At 38.8% G+C, this 17,433-nt stretch overlaps 2 protein-coding genes and 1 pseudogene across 4 annotated transcripts; 2 read left to right on the top strand and 1 right to left on the bottom strand.

Moving 5' to 3' along the window:
- Window positions 1-4,804: 4,804 nt before the first annotated feature.
- LOC121762300 (neutral ceramidase 2-like) lies at window positions 4,805-10,419 on the top strand. Of its 3 annotated transcripts, none has more exons than XM_042158131.1 (10): window positions 4,805-4,963; window positions 5,349-5,707; window positions 5,911-6,119; window positions 6,497-6,841; window positions 7,663-7,927; window positions 8,000-8,270; window positions 8,363-8,488; window positions 8,715-8,778; window positions 9,168-9,337; window positions 9,680-10,419. In XM_042158131.1, exons 2-10 carry the CDS (start codon window positions 5,406-5,408, stop codon window positions 10,226-10,228), a joined length of 2,301 nt encoding a protein of 766 aa, XP_042014065.1. In that variant the 5' UTR covers window positions 4,805-4,963; window positions 5,349-5,405; the 3' UTR covers window positions 10,229-10,419. The 3 variants fall into 3 exon arrangements, with proteins under 3 accessions (XP_042014065.1, XP_042014067.1, XP_042014066.1); XM_042158132.1 differs by having other exon boundaries at window positions 4,812-4,963; window positions 5,361-5,707; XM_042158133.1 differs by lacking the exon at window positions 6,497-6,841.
- Window positions 10,420-11,026: 607 nt separating this feature from the next.
- LOC121762302 lies at window positions 11,027-14,442 on the top strand (annotated as a pseudogene).
- Window positions 14,443-14,834: 392 nt separating this feature from the next.
- LOC121762301 (protein GRAVITROPIC IN THE LIGHT 1-like) lies at window positions 14,835-16,693 on the bottom strand. Its single transcript, XM_042158134.1, has 2 exons — window positions 15,963-16,693; window positions 14,835-15,747 (listed from the first exon to the last, which is right to left on the bottom strand). Exons 1-2 carry the CDS (start codon window positions 16,603-16,605, stop codon window positions 14,939-14,941), a joined length of 1,452 nt encoding a protein of 483 aa, XP_042014068.1. The 5' UTR covers window positions 16,606-16,693; the 3' UTR covers window positions 14,835-14,938.
- Between the last annotated feature and the right edge of the window lie 740 nt (window positions 16,694-17,433).

Here is a 17,433-nt window from a genome sequence, read left to right as displayed (position 1 = left end):
AGCACTTCTCGTACTCCGCCGCGAACAGGTTGACTTGCTTCTTCACCTGATCCCAGTGCTTGCGGAGTTGCTCCCGTTGGCGCTTGTACGCGCTCGGCGATGCGCTCTCAGTACGCCACCTGCCTCTGGTTGTTGGCGAATATCGGGTCCTCCAATATATCCACCCAACACCTCGCAAATACGAGGGTTTCATCCGGCTGGTAGTTCGTACGGTCGGGGGCGTACTATTCACAATTGCCCGGAGGTGGCAACTTTTCCACGCAGGTGCCGGATCCGCTTCTTTTTGGCAGGGGCGGAAGCGGCGGCGGGGGCGGTGGATGGGGTGGCGTCGGCGGCAGCGGCGGCGCGACGCGAGGGGGCGACAGGTCGGTTTGGAGACGGCTCCATGTCATCCAAACCGTACGCTTCCGTACTGAATTCGGGATCGTACTGTGTGTTGGCGTCGAACGACCGATATTCGTCGGGTTCTGTACCCGCCCAACGCGCCTCACCAAACATCGGACTATTGGGACTTGAATCCATTTCGTAGTAAATGTGAGTTTCGAGAGTGGAATCGTGAAATGAAATATTACAAATGAAGGTGGGGTTGGGGTATTTATACAAAAAATCAAAAAACGCGTGCCATCGTCTGCGCCCATCGTCCGCCGAGCCCACAATGGGGCGCCCGATGGCGCTGACGATAGGCCATCGTCTGCGCTTCTTCCGCGGACGATGCATCGGGCGTGGGCGTAGGGCGCAGACGATGGCGGGCACCCACAGTGGAGGCATCGTCGGTGCCCGAGGATGATGGCCGCCATCGGGCGTGCCATCAGGCCCCCATTGTGGGTGCGCTAACCAATAAATAGTCCATGTTTGTTTGATAGAATTCTATCAGAAAAAGTAATTTGATTTTTTAAATTTATATATTTTGGTGTTTGTCTAATTTTCAATTAAACAGTAAAAGTAATCGGAATTCTGAAAATAAGGAAAATAGTAGTACAACTTTTCAAGATTTTGACTCCATAACTTTTCTTATAGGAGTATAATATTTTTTCCTGTTTATAGGAATTTACATATTTATGTACTTTAATTGTATAATTTTTTTTATTATTATTACTATTTTGTTATAAACAACTAACTTATTAGGAAAATTATAATCTAATCGCTAAAATTCTGCATTATAATAATAATAATATAATAATAATAATAATAAGAGTAATTATTTTTGTGTTTTATAATTAATACTCCCTCCGTCCCGTGCTACTCGCATGTTTGCTTTTCGGCACGGAGATTAAGGAATGAGTGTATAGCAAAGTCAACAATTGCGGCTGCAGGATAATTTTTACTAAAAATGGAAAGAGTGCAAATAACTTGGGACGTCCAGAAAGGAAATAAGTGCAAGTAACACGGGACGGAGGGAGTATTTAATTAAGAAAATCTCAATGCAATCTTAAAATCATTAGTTATACTATTCTTATTTAATTAATAAATATTTTGAGTGTATTATATTTATTTCTCAATTCAATTACCGTATTATTTTAATTACTACCTCTGTCCCTTGCTAAGTGGTTCATATTCTCTTTGGATGTTTGACGTAACTAACAAAATCGCATTTTTTTAAATCTCGTGCTGAAAAGTCTTATTTAATAAGGAGCGGAGCGAGTACTTGATTGAATATATGTTCAAAATCCTAACAATTTTCTTGGTATTTCAAACACAAGAAAGTACTCTTTATTAGGAGTGTTATTCCAAAGAATAGAATCCTGAACATTACTTTCTCGACAAACAATCATAGAGTACTATGATGTAGTATCAATGTAAGATTTCCAATAGTGCATGAGAATTTTACAAACTCCAAAGATTTGAGATATTGGCCAAAGCATTCAAACTAATACTTAGTAACATTAAAAGTTCACATATAGACCAAAAAATAAAGTTGGTTAAAAATCAGAATTTAAATACACTTATATTACTAATCCATATAAATTAACAAAATGGATATTTTTGTAAAAAGAATTAAATGTGAATTTAATTTATGTTTTGATTTCAAAATAAGTTTTCCATTCATTGACACAACACAATAAATATTTTATTTTGTTCCATCATTTTAATATTTTAAAATAATATCTTAATTTTAGGATATATGTAGACGTAGCAAATGTTTTAATTTTCACTTACAAATCTAGTAAATATTAAAACATGTGAGCGTTCAATTATCTTAAATTACTGTACTTCCATTTATTCTCCATTAATTTTCAGTGTTGTGAAATGATGGACGAAATTGAATATCCACCATAAATATCATAACGAGATACCAACTATCTTAATTTATATAAAATAAATTCATCAATTTACTGTTCTTGAAAGCATGTCAATAAATGTAAAACATGCTCCGAATATGTTTCGCATCACTCACTCCATCCCAAGTCATATTTGACTTGGACAAGAATTTTAAGAAATAGTCAGTAAAGAATAAAAAATAAAACATTGAAAAAGTTATAGTCAGTAAAGAATAAAAATAGTACATTGATAAAGTTAGTAAGGAATAGTACATCAAAAATGTTAGTTAAATATAAGACCTATATTTTTATAATAATTTTATAATAAAAATTAGAATGTGAGTTAAATGAGTTAGTGAAATGTAATACATATTTAATATTTATGATAAAAATAAAATGTGACTCTTATTATGAAACAGACTCATACTGAAATGATAAAATGTGAGTCTTATTATGAAACAGACTGAAATGATAAAATGTGACTATTATTATGAGAAAAAAGGATTTTATATATACCCGCATATGTTTCCTTCAAATCAATAGAAATAAACATTTTTTCTAGTTTGTTTTATTCTATAAAGATAATTTATTTTTTAATTTTGATTGTAATTTTTTAATAATGAAATGATCCTACAAATCCTTGAACTAACGCCGCGCCGCACCTCCAACCACCAAGCGCCACCGCCGCTCTACTACTGAAGCATTAAGAGCATCTGCAACGGTGGACGAACGACGTCCGTCCGTCCGTTCCAGCGGCACGGAAGAGCTCATCCGCCCCTGCGCTCTCGCCGCTGCTCGATGCATCGAGCACGTCCGTGCCAGCGAGCAGGTGACGTGGTGTGCTGCGATTGGCAACGACATAGTCGTTGCCTTTGATTTTTTTTTTAAAAAATCGGTTTTTAATTAAAAAAAGTGATTAAAAATAAAAAAAATATTTTTCCACTTCCCAAAAAATATATATCCGTTTTTATACCATTTTCTACCACTTTTTATTTATTTTAAATTTTTTCCCCCAAAAATACACATTTTCATCTATAAATACCCCCACTTTCACACTCAAAAATTCACACCACATTCTCTCATTTTCATTCTCATCTACATTCTCTCATTTCCATTCTCATCTACATTCTCTCATCTCCATTTCTTTCACACATACAACATAACAATGTCGCGCCAAGGCGATCACCCTCCGGGCTCCCACGGTTGGAACCCCGATTGGTTCGGTTCACAACCGTTTCCTAATCCGGAAACGGAATATTCGGCCCCTCCTCAAACCCAAAGTTCGGGCATTCCGGGTGGCTACCGGCCATACCCAATCGACGACCAAGATGTCTCCGAAGGGCGATACGGGTGGACACCCGAGCCTAGAGCGAGGTCAACCGCCCCCTCCCAAACTCCGACTTCTCCTACTCGCGGTGTCTGCACACCGTACTCGCAGACAAAGATGGAGCAATTGTTAAAGGCGTATTTGTCAATCTCCGAAGATCCGGAGGTTGGTACGAACCAATCCGGCGATCACTTTTGGTGGCGCATCTGTCGCCGCTACAATGAAAACCGGCCGGAGGGAACAATTGAGCGCAACGAGGGTATGGTGCACAACGCCATCTACCGAGCCAACGAAGAAATTAACAAGTTCCAGGGGTAACCTCCAGGAAGAGCGGTCGGCGGGGAGCGGCTGGAGCGAGGTCGACATCATCAGTTCCGCCATGTCGACCTACCAATCCATGAACTACAAGGCGTTCAAGTACCTCAACATTTGGCAGGAGACGCGGTCGCATCCGAAGTATAGGGGAGGCGTAACATCCTCATCTAGCGGCTCCTCCAAACGGTCAAGGTCGGTATCCCTATCCGACTCCGGCTCCGAAGACGTAGTTAGCCAACTCGCCGGAGCTAACTTGGGTAGCCCCGACGCCGGCCCGAGCGGTTCCCAACGCAGACCGCAAGGAAGGAAGAAGGCGGCGGCCAACCACCGTCGCGTCGCGACTCCATCCGGCGATGCTCCCGACCCCGCTTCCTTTCCCGTTCCCTATGCACCACCTTCACCCCCACCAACTCGTTGTGGACCCTTTTGGCCTAACTCAATATGACCGATAGGTCAACTATGACCCCCTCGCAACTTCGATCGCACGAGGCCATGATATTGGGCCTCCAAAAACAATTGGGGGTAGTGCCGCCGGATGAGTAGTCTTCCACGTGATATTTTTGCTTTAATTTTGTAATTTTTAATTTTTAGTATTTTAATTATGTAATTTTTAATTTTTAGGATTTTAATTATGTAATTTTTATTTTTTAGGATTTTAATTATGTCTTTTTTATTTTATTTGTAATTTGTAATATTATTTCATTTTTTTAATGAATTTTAATGTTATGGAAATGTTTTTATTTAAAATGAATTGGGCTCGTCCTTGCGGAAGAGCACAACTGTGGGTGTTGAGCTCTTGCCTAAGAGCATACAGGAATAGTGGCGCTGGGGCCACGACCGTGCTCGTTGGTGGGTGCTCTAAGGTGTGAAAACTAGTGCAGCAGCTGCTGATTACATATAAGCGCGTGGAGATTACTTAATTGAACGAAGCAACCCACTCTTGAACGTCACTTCGACGCCAAGCCATCCTTTTTTATTCCCTTTTTCACATTTTGGTTGGTTTCACTCAATTTCCACTTCAGTCAAATCTTCTCGCACTTCATCACGATTGCTGGTTATACATGTGAGTGTTCGATTGATCAATCTCTACTGCTAATTTGGTTCATGCTTTTATTGTGTTTGAATTGACGTATTACTTGGCGTATTTTGGTAACTGTCGTGTTATCATTTTCTGGCTGCTAATTTAGGTATTGTATTTAATCACAAATTATTTTTTCTAGTTTACTTGATACTATATTATTTCGTAAGTATTTGCTTTGCCGTTGGGGCGCAGCTGAATTAAAGTTCTGTTGCGGAGAAATTTGGTTTCCCCCTTTTTAATCTCTTTTTTTCCGTTTGATGCTTCTTTTGGATGTTTGTTGCTTAAATTTTGGTGGTTATGTTGTTAATTGGTATTGTATAGTTAACAGCTCATAGTAAGAATTACTAAATTCTCATATATGCTGAAGAAATATGTGTAGGAGTGATTAGGTGCTTGAAGAGAACTGGCTTACGGTAGAGGAAAGATGGGGAGATCAGTCGGGATGATTTGGTTGCCGATATTGTTATTGCTCTTGTTGGGTAGTGGGAGGGCTTCCAACAACCTAATTGGGATCGGAAGCTATGACATCACGGGTCCGGCTGCTGATGTCAATATGATGGGATATGCGAACATGGATCAGGTGGCATCAGGTGTTCACTTCAGATTGCGCGCTCGGGCCTTCATTGTTGCAGAGCCACAAGGGAAACGAGTTCTATTTGTCAATCTAGATGCTTGTATGGCATCACAACTGGTGACTATAAAAGTTCTCGAGAGATTGAAAGTAAGGTAGTTATTGGCTAACTTACTAGCCTTCAAAATATTAAGTCTTCATTATGCTATTGACACTGGATATTCCTATGGTAACTCTGGAAAGTTTGCAGACCCTTTTATTTTTATTAATCTTAATGTAATTAGCAGCAGCTTTGCTTGATGTAATAGCATGGCGTATTTGGTTTGATTTAAGAGGTGATCTTGTTATGCTACTGCAGGTATGGAGATCTCTACACAGAAAAGAATGTTGCTATTAGCGGCATTCATACCCATGCTGGCCCAGGAGGTTATCTCCAATATATAGTGTACATCGTAACATCCCTTGGTTTTGTGCGCCAGTCATTTGATGCCCTTGTTGATGGCATTGAGCAGACCATCATACAAGCTCATAATAATATTAGACCTGGATCAGTGTATGTGAATAAAGGTAACAAAATTCTATCTGGTACTGGATTTTATAGCCACCTGCAACTGCAAATACAAAAAAAGCTAATTAGCTGAAAAAGGACTTCTGTTTTATTTTAATGTGTGTTAGCATGTCCACCATCTGCTACTGTCTAACTGATCTTACAAGTCTGTTCTGTTATTTTTTCTGTTGGGTTGGTTTCATTAAACATGGTTTATATCTTCTTTCATTTGCTCTGCTTTATTTCCTCACTTGAAAAGCGGTGTAGCCCTCTTCACTTAGCTTGATGTTAGTTTTCTCTGTTTGCTTGTGTTTCTATGGGAAGTTTTGCTCATGAACCAGGTAGCCATTCATTGTAGACCTCTGCATCATTCTGATCGATTTCTCCTCAATTACAGGGGAACTTTTAGATGCTGGTATCAATAGAAGTCCAAGTGCTTACCTTAATAATCCAGCTGCAGAACGCAGTAAATATAAGTATGATGTTGATAAAGAGATGACACTCTTAAAGTTTGTTGATAATGAATGGGGACCAGTTGGAAGCTTCAACTGGTTTGCAACCCATGGAACTTCTATGAGCCGTACAAATGCATTGATCAGTGGGGACAATAAAGGGGCTGCAGCACGATTTATGGAAGACTGGTTTGATCAGAAGAATGGTGGAAGCATATCATCTGATATATCTGAGCCTAACGGAATCCCCAGAAGAGTCTCAAACATTATTCCAATTGTTAATGACAATCGTAAATATCCAAATAATTTTCAGTTAAATTAAAAGCATTACTTTCAAAGCATAAGCATATGCAAGTCATATAAGGTGGTCTTTTATAGAAACAATTTTATAGGAGTGCCATAGGTAGAATCTTGAGAACTATGTTTGAGATACTAATTCAGTCATGGACTTCTAATTATGGTTACATGCTACTTGTCTACTATATGACTTGGATCTACATTTCTGCTCATATCCCACTTGGCTTCTGTATAACTTTGAAATGAGAAGGGTTTCTGTATTAGTTCAAATTGCTGAAAATCGAGCACACTTTACTCCAATCGCAATTTTGGCATAGGGCTTCTTGTGACTGTGCTACTGCAGCCATCTTTTACAGAAAAATCTTCCACCGTTGTTGGTGATCCTAAGAGAATAAAGAAGTAAAATGACTTGCAGGATCGCTCTAGTGCCCTCACGACTTTTCTGTCTGGCTATAACTATATTCACTTGCTAAGCTAGGCAGATCTATCACATAGGTTGGATATATGGATTTCTTGCCCATAAACCTATTATGACTAAGACTTGATTTATGCTAATGCTAGGGAATTATGCCAATCGTTAGGTGTAAATAAAAGGAAATTATAAATCATGTTGATTGAAGCCCCAATTTTCCTTTTCTGAAAATACTTCTTTCCATGGGTGTAGATTTAAAAGGAAGTATTTTTTTTATCATCTTACATGAAGGAATAAATTATAAAAGTGCGGGTGGGGGGGGGGGGGGATTTGTGTGTGTTCACATTAGAAAAGAATCACCACATGTTAATGATCAGTTTTTGGTGGATTATATTGATGCAGATCATGAATTACTAGAACTAGCTGCTTCTTTTGAGTCTTCACCTGGTAAGTCAACCACCAGGTTTTTGAGCCTTTCAAGACGTGTGCGGAGTATTCTGAGGCAGGCTGATAGGCCTAAGTTTGTATCAGCATTCTGTCAGACCAACTGTGGAGATGTTAGTCCGAATGTGCTTGGTGCATTCTGTATTGATACAGGGATACCTTGTGATTTCAATCATAGCACCTGTGATGGAAAGAATGAGTTATGCTATGGCAGAGGACCTGGGTATGTCAACTTCCATGTTCTAGAATTATGTAGAGTAAAATAAATCCCGACGTGCTATCACTTGCTTGTCAGATATCCAGACGAATTTGAAAGTACTCGAATTATCGGACAAAGACAATTCAAGAAAGCAGTTGAGCTATTCAGTGCAGCATCAGAAAAATTAAACGGGAAGATTGATTATATCCATACTTATGTTGATTTCTCTAATCTCGATGTCACAATTCCAAAAGAAGGTGGAGGTACCACCACTGTCAAAACATGTCCGGCAGCAATGGGGTTTGCGTTTGCTGCTGGTACAACCGATGGGCCTGGGGCTTTTGATTTTAAGCAAGGGGATGACCAGGTGTATATTTGGTTTGCTAAATGAGTCTCTGTTCTTGTGTTGCACTTATTAATCTCTCTCTCTCTCTCTCTCTCTCTCTCTCTCTCTCACAGGGTAATGCATTTTGGAGACTCGTCCGCAATTTACTGAAAACTCCTACCAAGGAACAAGCGGATTGTCAGCAACCAAAGCCCATTTTACTGGATACTGGTGAAATGAAACAGCCGTACGATTGGGCGGTCAGTAAAAGTCCTGCTAAATTGTTATTAGTCTCTCTTGTAATGACCTGTAACTTTACTTTCGAAGAAACTACTCTCTGTCCAGCTTGGTTTGGTTTTCGGATAGAAACTGCTCTGTGTCCAGCTTGGTTTGGTTTTCGGATAGAAACTGCTCTGTGTCCAGCTTGCTTTCCACTTGTAATGCATGTTACAACCTCATATTGATTATAATTTTATCTCGATGCAGCCTTCAATACTTCCAGTTCAGATTCTGAGGATAGGGCAGATGGTCATTCTTAGTGTGCCTGGAGGTAAGAGCTTGACTTACTTTTCCTTACTTAATACTTTTAGTAAATATGCTGGGGGTAACTTTCTTATCCAGATGCATCAGAAGTAATTTCATTTGTAGTTCTTTCTTGTTGTGGAATTTATAGATTTTACTGTCATTCCTATAATGCTCGAAATTATTTACTGATCGGTGCTCTCTTCAGAGAAAAGGAAAATTAGTTTTTATGTTTACATCTAAATATGAGAGATGGTATTTAATGGATGCATGTCAGCTCTAATGAGATTTGGCATGTGTATTGACAGCTTTATCTTTTATGGAACTAAAATTATCTTGTCATGCTGTAGGAAAAGAAAATATGTCTGTTTTCTCTCTAGTTCTGAACTATATTAAATTCTTGGTTTCACATACCAGAGTTCACCACAATGGCTGGAAGACGCCTTCGAGATGCTGTGAAAAAGGCCCTCACAAGTGGAAGTAGCAAAGAGTTCGGTAACAATACGCATGTAGTGATAGCTGGCTTGACAAATACATATTCTCAGTACGTCACCACATATGAGGAATACCAGATGCAGAGATATGAGGTAAGTTGCTTTTGTTTTTTATGAATTCTCAAAAGTTTCTTTTGATTATTTTTAAAAAAAAAAGCTTTTATTTTGCAAGAATATTTTAGACCTGTTGAGAGCCTGCTAGTGACGATTTGAACTTCACGCAATAGTGAGAGAATTTCTACTCAAATATAGATGTATATACTAAGTTAGCTCATATATTTATAACCTTCAGCCAAAAGAATAAGCTCAATCCTGATTGCAAGATTCACATGAATTATTAATATTATTACTCTGCTTTCTCAATGTTGTATGTTGAGTTTGAAAACATAGGCAGGGATCGTTTTTTAAAAAAGTGGCTCTCCTCCCCGTGTTCAGGGTGCATCAACATTGTACGGCCCACACACACTCAGTGCCTACATTCAAGTATTCCAGAAGCTCGCCACAGCCCTCATCACCGGAAAGCCAGTCGAGCCTGGCCCACAACCCCCGGATCTGCTTGACAAGCAGATAAGCCTACTTACACCAGTTGTCATGGATGCAACCCCATTCGGCACACAGTTTGGGGACATGAAGGTGGACGTGCCCAAAAACACAACCTTCAGGAGAGGAGACAATGTGACCGTCACTTTCTGGTCCGCGTGCCCAAGAAACGATCTCATGACCGAAGGGACGTTTGCATTGGTAGAGATCCTGTGGGGGAAGGGTACATGGGAGCCCGCCTATGACGACGATGACTTCTGCCTCCGGTTCATATGGTCGAGGCCTTCGAAACTCAGCACACGAAGCTACGCAACCATACAGTGGATTGTGCCGCAAACAGCTGCTGCAGGTGTGTACAGAATTAGGCACTTCGGTGCTTCGAAGAGTCTGCTGGGAACGATCAAGCATTTCAAGGGTACTTCTAGTGCCTTTGTGGTCGCGTGATGATGCTTTCATTTGCCATTTTGTATCAACCAAGTTTATGCTGACTAAAAAACTACTACTACATGTTTTTCCTTTTTAGTTGCATAATAGTATAAGTGGCATAGTGTTCGAGATAGTATAAAAGAGGCATGTGTGTGAATCTGAAAATTACTACTACTACTAGTTTATTTTTATTATTTGAAACTTTTTCATCATAGTACCATAAATTACACGGCAAATGTATTGATCACAATATCCACTATTAACACTTTAACTATTTTCTTTTTTTCACTCAATATTTACTAATTTTGTAACTAAATTTCGTGTCATCAAAATTTTTAAGATGCTGAGTAGCTAGTTACTTTTTTTTATCAATGATATCAAAGAACAAAAAAAAAAGGATTGGATAATTCTTGAGTATTTAAAAGTAATTATTAATTATTTTTATACTGGTGTTTAAAACTTTCCGGATAGACATATCCTTTTTTATATGAAATCATCAATTTTAGAAAATAATTAATGACAAAGTAACTATTAAGGATAGACTATACAAAAATTCTAATTATGCAATTTAGTATTCTGTACGTATTTACAAGAATAAAAAGGTGTAAAAAATTTGGATAAAGATATAAAAATAAGAAAGTTATCAATCTTGAAAAATGATTAGTAAGGAAGTATTAATTACGCTAATATCTTTTATAATGTATTTTAGTTTAAAAGAAAAAAAATGCATTTAAAATATGGATTAAGAATAAAAAATTAAGGAATACATAAATATTAGCACTCTGTGTATTCACACTGCAGGGATATCATATCATATCATATGTCACTCTACCGAATACCGATTACTGCTACAAAAAGACTATTTTCTGTTGAGACTACAAATCTATTTTTGATCTCCAATGGCGGATCCGTTGCAGATCTCTTTCGCCGGAATATTCGCTTGCAGCGCTTTCGCCGCCTGTTTGGCCGAGGTATCGTCTTTCTCCGTTTATTTGGATTTTATTTACTGGCTTTACTGCAACTTTAGGTGAATCATCATCACATCTACTATTGCTCATTTGCGACTGCATTGATTACTTAACAACATATTATCATAGTCTGATCCTGTAATTTTTCTAGATTTACTTTTCTCGTCCTGTTAGCTCGATTATATGTTTTCAGCTGATGCTGTTTTTTTCTTTAATTTTATCTTAGTTTAGCTAATGGCTAATGCTCTTGATAATTTTCGATTTTGAGTTAGTTTAATCCATAAATCATTTGGATTAAGGTTTCCGAAGTTGTTTTGATGTTTGATGTTAGTGTTGAGATACTTTTGTGTTTTTGAACTAGGTAAGGATGGATAGGATATTTAACTAGAGACTGTTGAGTTGCAATTGTGATTTCGTTGTAAATGTACATTTTAAGTCGAGATCACATTTGTAGTATTGTGGTGATAAGTAGTACTCCCCTCTTATTATTCTATCTGTAGAGAGTAGTTTAGTTACTGAATACTAGTTGGCTAGAATTTTTTTGGAACAGGTTCTGATTAGTTCAAAGTAACATGCACCATATAGTATTTGATAAAATACAATTCTTCAATCCTTGAGTAATAGATAGATTCAGAAACAACTTTTTTTAGAAAAATCAAACTGTGACTTGTGACTTGCTGCTACCCAGAGGATAGTCTTGTACGTTCTAGTTTTGAATTAATCAACCTCAAATCCACAGGCAAGTTCTAATCCGGATAATTGTAAATTTTGTGACACAGAATTAGAAAGGGATTCATTTAGTAATTTGGATAGGGAAAACTGCAGCTTACTCAATTAACTCTAAACTCTGATGTCTAAACTAATTTTCAATGGCTCAGGTTGAATCTTCACCTATTGCTCATGTGCAGATTTATACTATTCCTTTAGATACTGCTAAAGTGAGGCTTCAACTCCAAAAGAGAGTTCCTCTAGGAGATTCAATAGCTGTACCAAAATACAAGGGCTTGTTGGGTACAATTACTACCATAGCAAAAGAAGAAGGGTTTTTTGCACTTTGGAATGGGGTGGTACCTGGTTTACATCGGCAATGCCTTTATGGAGGCTTAAGAGTCGAACTGTATCAGCCTGTATGTATCATTCATGCTGCCCCTTTTGTCATTCTTCATGCTCTAGTCATGGGTGTAATCTTAGGATCTAATGAAGATTCTTCTCACAGGTTAAGGCATTCATATCTGGAACTCATTCGGCAGATGTTCCCTTATTCTTTAAAATAATAGCTGCTCTTCTTACTGGTGAACAAACCATCAATCTATGTAAATGAGAGTGCTAGTTGTATCTGAACCAGTAATAACAGCTATTCTGTCCAAATCAAAAGGTGCTATAGCAATAACCGTGGCAAATCCTACTGACCTCGTCAAAGCTCGGCTTCAAGCTGAGGGTAAATTGCCAGTTGGAGTGGCGAGATGTTATAGTGGTGCTTAGCAGGCATATTATGCCATAGTCTAGAAGGTGATTTTTGTACAGTAATTAGTGGGTGTTCAATATGCTTACCCACTCATCAAGCGCCAGAAGTTAACAGGAAGGAGTGGCAGCTTTGTGGACAGGGCTTGGGCCAAACATTGCAAGAAATGCGACTGTAAATGCTGCCGAATTAGCTAGTTATGATCAAGTCAAAGAGGTGAAACTCCCAACTCTTTTCTTTCCATGGAACTCACTATGTCCCTTTTTCGAATCCTATGCTAGTCATGTCATCTTCTACTTCTCTAATTTTTTCTATTCTATATGCAGACAATTTTGAAAATTCCAGGATTCACAGACAATGTTCTAACACATATCTTAGCTGGTTTAGGTGCAGGATTCTTTGCTGTCTGTATTGGCTCCCCCATCGATGTGGTAACTTTTTTCACTTCAATTGCATAATGTTTTTCTTTTTGTTTGGTAGCCATCAACAGCAGTCTTAGTGAAACATGCCAACTCTTCGTGAGTTACTGATATCTTATCAGTGTTCTCTTAGAAGCATGGGCGGATCTATGTGAGGCTTAGGAGGGGCATTTGCCCCACTTCAAATTTTCCAACTCATATATTTATTATGTATTCTATAATTTATTTCTTTTAATTTTCTTTTAAATGCTCCTCCTCACATTCACAAAATTCTTTCAGATGTAAATTTGCCCCAACCTTACAAATTCCTGGCTCCGCTCCTGCTTAGAAATGATAAGCATTTCAAACAATTTTCCTGTTAAATCACAAAAGCAGATCTAAGAAGTTCTAACTACATGGAATTCTATATATATATATATATATATATATGCATGCATTCTTTACGCTTGATTAGATGCCGCTGGATTTGAACCAATAAAATCCACTGTAAGACAAAAACAACTTATTAGTTTCATTATTTGTTTCCCCCTTAATGTTCTCCATATGCATTCGGAATCTATTTCCTGAAACTTCCCTAATTGTGAGCATGCGCAATAATCACCTTTATTTCTAATCATTAGTTGGTTTCAGTTCTTAAAAGTTCACTATCTTAATGTGATTATTTGTTTGTGAAGTCAACTTTAGGTATGGACGATAATAATGCGCATGACCCCTCAACATCTCCGTGATGATGGGCTTATAGGTTGTACTATATTAGTTTTTTATTAAGTTTGTTCAAGTAAAAATATTAATGTAGTATCTTTTGTTGTTTCATTTGGTAAACTGCTGCTGCACATTTCTTATCAATTACCTATGAGTAGAGGAGCTGCACAATTTGTTATAAGAACTTTATTGCTTGTTCTGTTTCAGGTTAAATCTAGAATGATGGGAGATTCAGTTTATAAAGGCACTGTCGATTGCTTCTTCAAAACATTAAAAACCGAGGTATGTCTTTGATTTAGGCTAGAGACATATTTGCATAAGTAACTACTCCAAAGTAGGTAGTTGAACTATCATACTGCATTTTGTAACCTTGTTGCTGGTAACGATGACAATGCATTCTCCTTAGCAGGGATTGTTTGCCTTCTACAAGGGGTTCTTACCAAACTTTGGTCGGCTTGGATCGTGGAATGTCATCATGTTTTTGACTCTCGAACAAGTAAGACAATGCATCTTTTGGACATACAATTTCCTCATGGAGAAAAAAGTGTACATTAAAATAGATACTTCAATAATTGCAGTATTTTTGGGTTTAGAAAGAGAGCAGATTCAGTATTTGTTTCCAGTTATAAATGCCATCTTCCATCTCTTTTGCAAGTGAAAAGATTACTCTTCTATTGATAAGTTAGAATATGTATGTATGATCACCACCTATTCTTTTGTTTGTTTGGCAACGAGGAGAGTCAGATTCCCCATATCTATATTCTGGTAACACAAGCTCTTCTAGAAGCTTCCTTTTTTCAGTAACACAAGAGTATCAAAATATATATGCGAATAAAATGATGTTTTTTGTCATGTGGAATCGGCATTGACTTCGATGGAGAACTTTGCTGACAAATTCTGAAGCCAGAGAGCACATCTCCAGAGCTAATGGAGTAATTGTTAGTGTTACTATATACTCGTAAGAGCCATTGTATTATTAAATTATGTTAATGCTCACTTTATTCATATCAATTATACACCAAGTTGATTCTTGAATTACATGGTACTTATGTCTTGATCATAATCGTGATATATAATCTAGCAACCCAAAATATTACCACAATCCGAAGCAAAAAAGAAGAGTTCTACAACAATAGATAGCTAAAATTATTCTAAAACACAAACCACAATGTTGTCTTCAATTCTTAGGCACTAGGTACACCCTAGCCTTGATTACCGAGCCGTTCCCAACCTTGAAACCGGGGCTCACTGGAAACCCGACAGCCATCGCCATCGCCATCCCCACCTTGGATCCTCCATTGCTACTGGAAACCCTTACCACACTCTCCATGTACTGCGATTGAAATTCAGCCCCTCTACTCGCCTCAAAATGACTCGGAGGGGGGTCGAGGGAGAATGCCAGCAGATGCAGCAACCAGACCGCCTTAGCCAGCCCGAGGAACTCTCCATAGAACTGACTCCTCGGGTGGTGGCTGTCCAACACCTGGCGCCGCTGCTCCAGATCCCCGAACAACGACTCCTCCATCTTCGGGTGCACGATAGATAGGTATTTCTTAAAGCAGAAGTTGCCAAAGCTACAAGTAGGCAAAATGCTGAGGAGCTCGACCGGGTCCATCGCCTTCATGTCTCTGTACTGGGTGAAGCAGTCTCTGCGGTGCTGATCCGGGTTGAGTATCGAGGAGAGGCTTCCGTCCATGTAGAACGTCTCGTGGTCGAACCCTTGGAAGATCTTGCGGTTCACGTACGACTCTAGGGCGTATTTTGCGTGGCTGGCACCAGCTATGGAGTCGGTGAAGGTGGTGGTGGCGGTGGGGTTGTTCATTGTGGCGTTGGTGGAAGACGCAGCCTCGATGGAACGAACGGCTGCCGCGATGTCCCAGTGCGCTGAACGCATGAGGGAGAGGAGCAGTGATGTGAAGGCTTTTGAAGCTTCTTTTACTAAGCCCATTGATGATTCAAATAGCTCTACTGCTGGAGCTGCTGCCACTGTTAGAAATGATATATATTAATATTGGTCAGAACAGATTCAATATATTTAATTAATTTCCCTCTTCAAATGTTTGATTAATTTTTATAGAATAATAAATGTGGCAGCTAAGAGCATTGCTAGTCATTTAACAATCTTCACGTAAAGTGTTGATATCGATTTAATAAATGTAAAGGGCATATTCGTAAATAGAGGAAGTGAGTGAGGAAGTGACCTTGAGTGGTGCAGCTGACTCGCCTCTTGGACTTTCCCTTTGACTTGCTACTCACATGGTCGAAAGACGTCGCCGTTTTGAGCTTTTCCCTCAGATTATCAATCTCCGCCTGCTTCACCTTCACCTCCTTCTTCAATTCCTCCACCGCCGCCTCATACGGCGCAACCACCTCCCTCAGCGTCGCGGCTCCCACTCCCCACCTCCCTCCCCTGCCCCCTCCGCCGCCGCTCACGCTCCGCCTGAACCTCTCTCTCAGAAGCCCCACCCTCCGCAGCTCCGCCACCACCGCCACGTCAGCGATGCGCATCTTATCTGGATCCCAAGGGCAGTGCGCCTCCTGGAGGCTAACATACGCCCGCTTCATCACCGACACCGCGTCGAACACCTGGCTCATCAGCATTTCCACCTCCGCTGTCCTCGGCGGCGGATTCTCGCCGCCGCCCCAATCGGAATTGATTTTTAGGTCTTCGTCATCCTCGAAGTCTTCTTCCTCCTCCCCGATGGCGTTGTGGTAGTCGTCGTCGTCGTCATCCCCGGCGTCGGAGAGGTCATCGGCGCGGGAGATGCCGGCGAGGGGGTGGAGGAGGCAGGAGGCGGTGACGCGCTGGATCAGATCGGAGAAATTGGAGACTTTGCTGCTCATTGTTTGTGGAGAGATTTCTGATTTTTTATTTTTCGGTTGTGGAATTAAATGAAATTTTGTTGTCAGACAAATATCGTAGATGCCGCAACGCAACTCTCACCAATAAATCATTATTAACTTATCATTATATATATTGATATCATAATCTATTTTACTAAATGTAATCACCTTTTGTTACACATAATTTAATAAACGATATTTATTTAGTGTAATGAAAATATTTATTTAATTACTATGTGATATACTTAATTCATTATTTAAGCAATTAATATATGATAGTATCTTGTTGGATCCCTTAGCTGAAATTAAGAAAATGAATTCGTATTTCTCTTTACGTTTAATTTTATTCGATTTATTCTTGACCAAATTCCACATTAAATCATTATCTATATAATCACGCCCAATATTAAAATTAAAATTATTATTTTACGTAAATCGCACATTATTATTCGATTTATTCTAGACCAAATTCCACATTCAATCATTATCTATATAATCAGGCTCAATATTATAATTAAAATTATTATTTTATGTAAATCGCACATTATTATTATTATTAGTACAGTATTATTTTGACTATCATTTCACGTGATCAAAGTGCAATTTAAACAACACAGCGTCTAAGTGCAATTTGCAAAGAGTAACATCTCCTTTTGCACTTTGTTTTCTTCGTTCCGAAATTCCATATAAACAACACTTTATAATATACTTCTATACATATGGTAATGATAAAATACAAACTCTATATATTATACAAATTCTATATATTATAGAAACTCAAAACTTTGATCTGAACTACTAGAAAATGTTAACAGATGACAAAATATT

The sequence above is a fragment of the Salvia splendens genome, chromosome 13 (assembly GCF_004379255.2).
Source record: "Salvia splendens isolate huo1 chromosome 13, SspV2, whole genome shotgun sequence".
NCBI classification, from domain to species: domain Eukaryota; kingdom Viridiplantae; phylum Streptophyta; class Magnoliopsida; order Lamiales; family Lamiaceae; genus Salvia; species Salvia splendens.
Note: the sequence above shows the minus strand (reverse complement) of the source record. Positions and strands in the feature narration are given on the sequence as shown.

Coding starts and splice junctions, on each gene's coding strand:
- LOC121762300 (XM_042158131.1), top strand. CDS start 5,406: ATGGGGAGATCAGTCGGGATGATTTGGTTGCCGATATTGTTATTGCTC. Junction 6,120..6,496: donor ATCAGTGTATGTGAATAAAG/GTAACAAAATTC, acceptor CCTCAATTACAG/GGGAACTTTTAGATGCTGGT. Junction 8,271..8,362: donor TTAAGCAAGGGGATGACCAG/GTGTATATTTGG, acceptor TCTCTCTCACAG/GGTAATGCATTTTGGAGACT.
- LOC121762301 (XM_042158134.1), bottom strand. CDS start 16,605: ATGAGCAGCAAAGTCTCCAATTTCTCCGATCTGATCCAGCGCGTCACC. Junction 15,748..15,962: donor AGTCAGCTGCACCACTCAAG/GTCACTTCCTCA, acceptor CATTTCTAACAG/TGGCAGCAGCTCCAGCAGTA.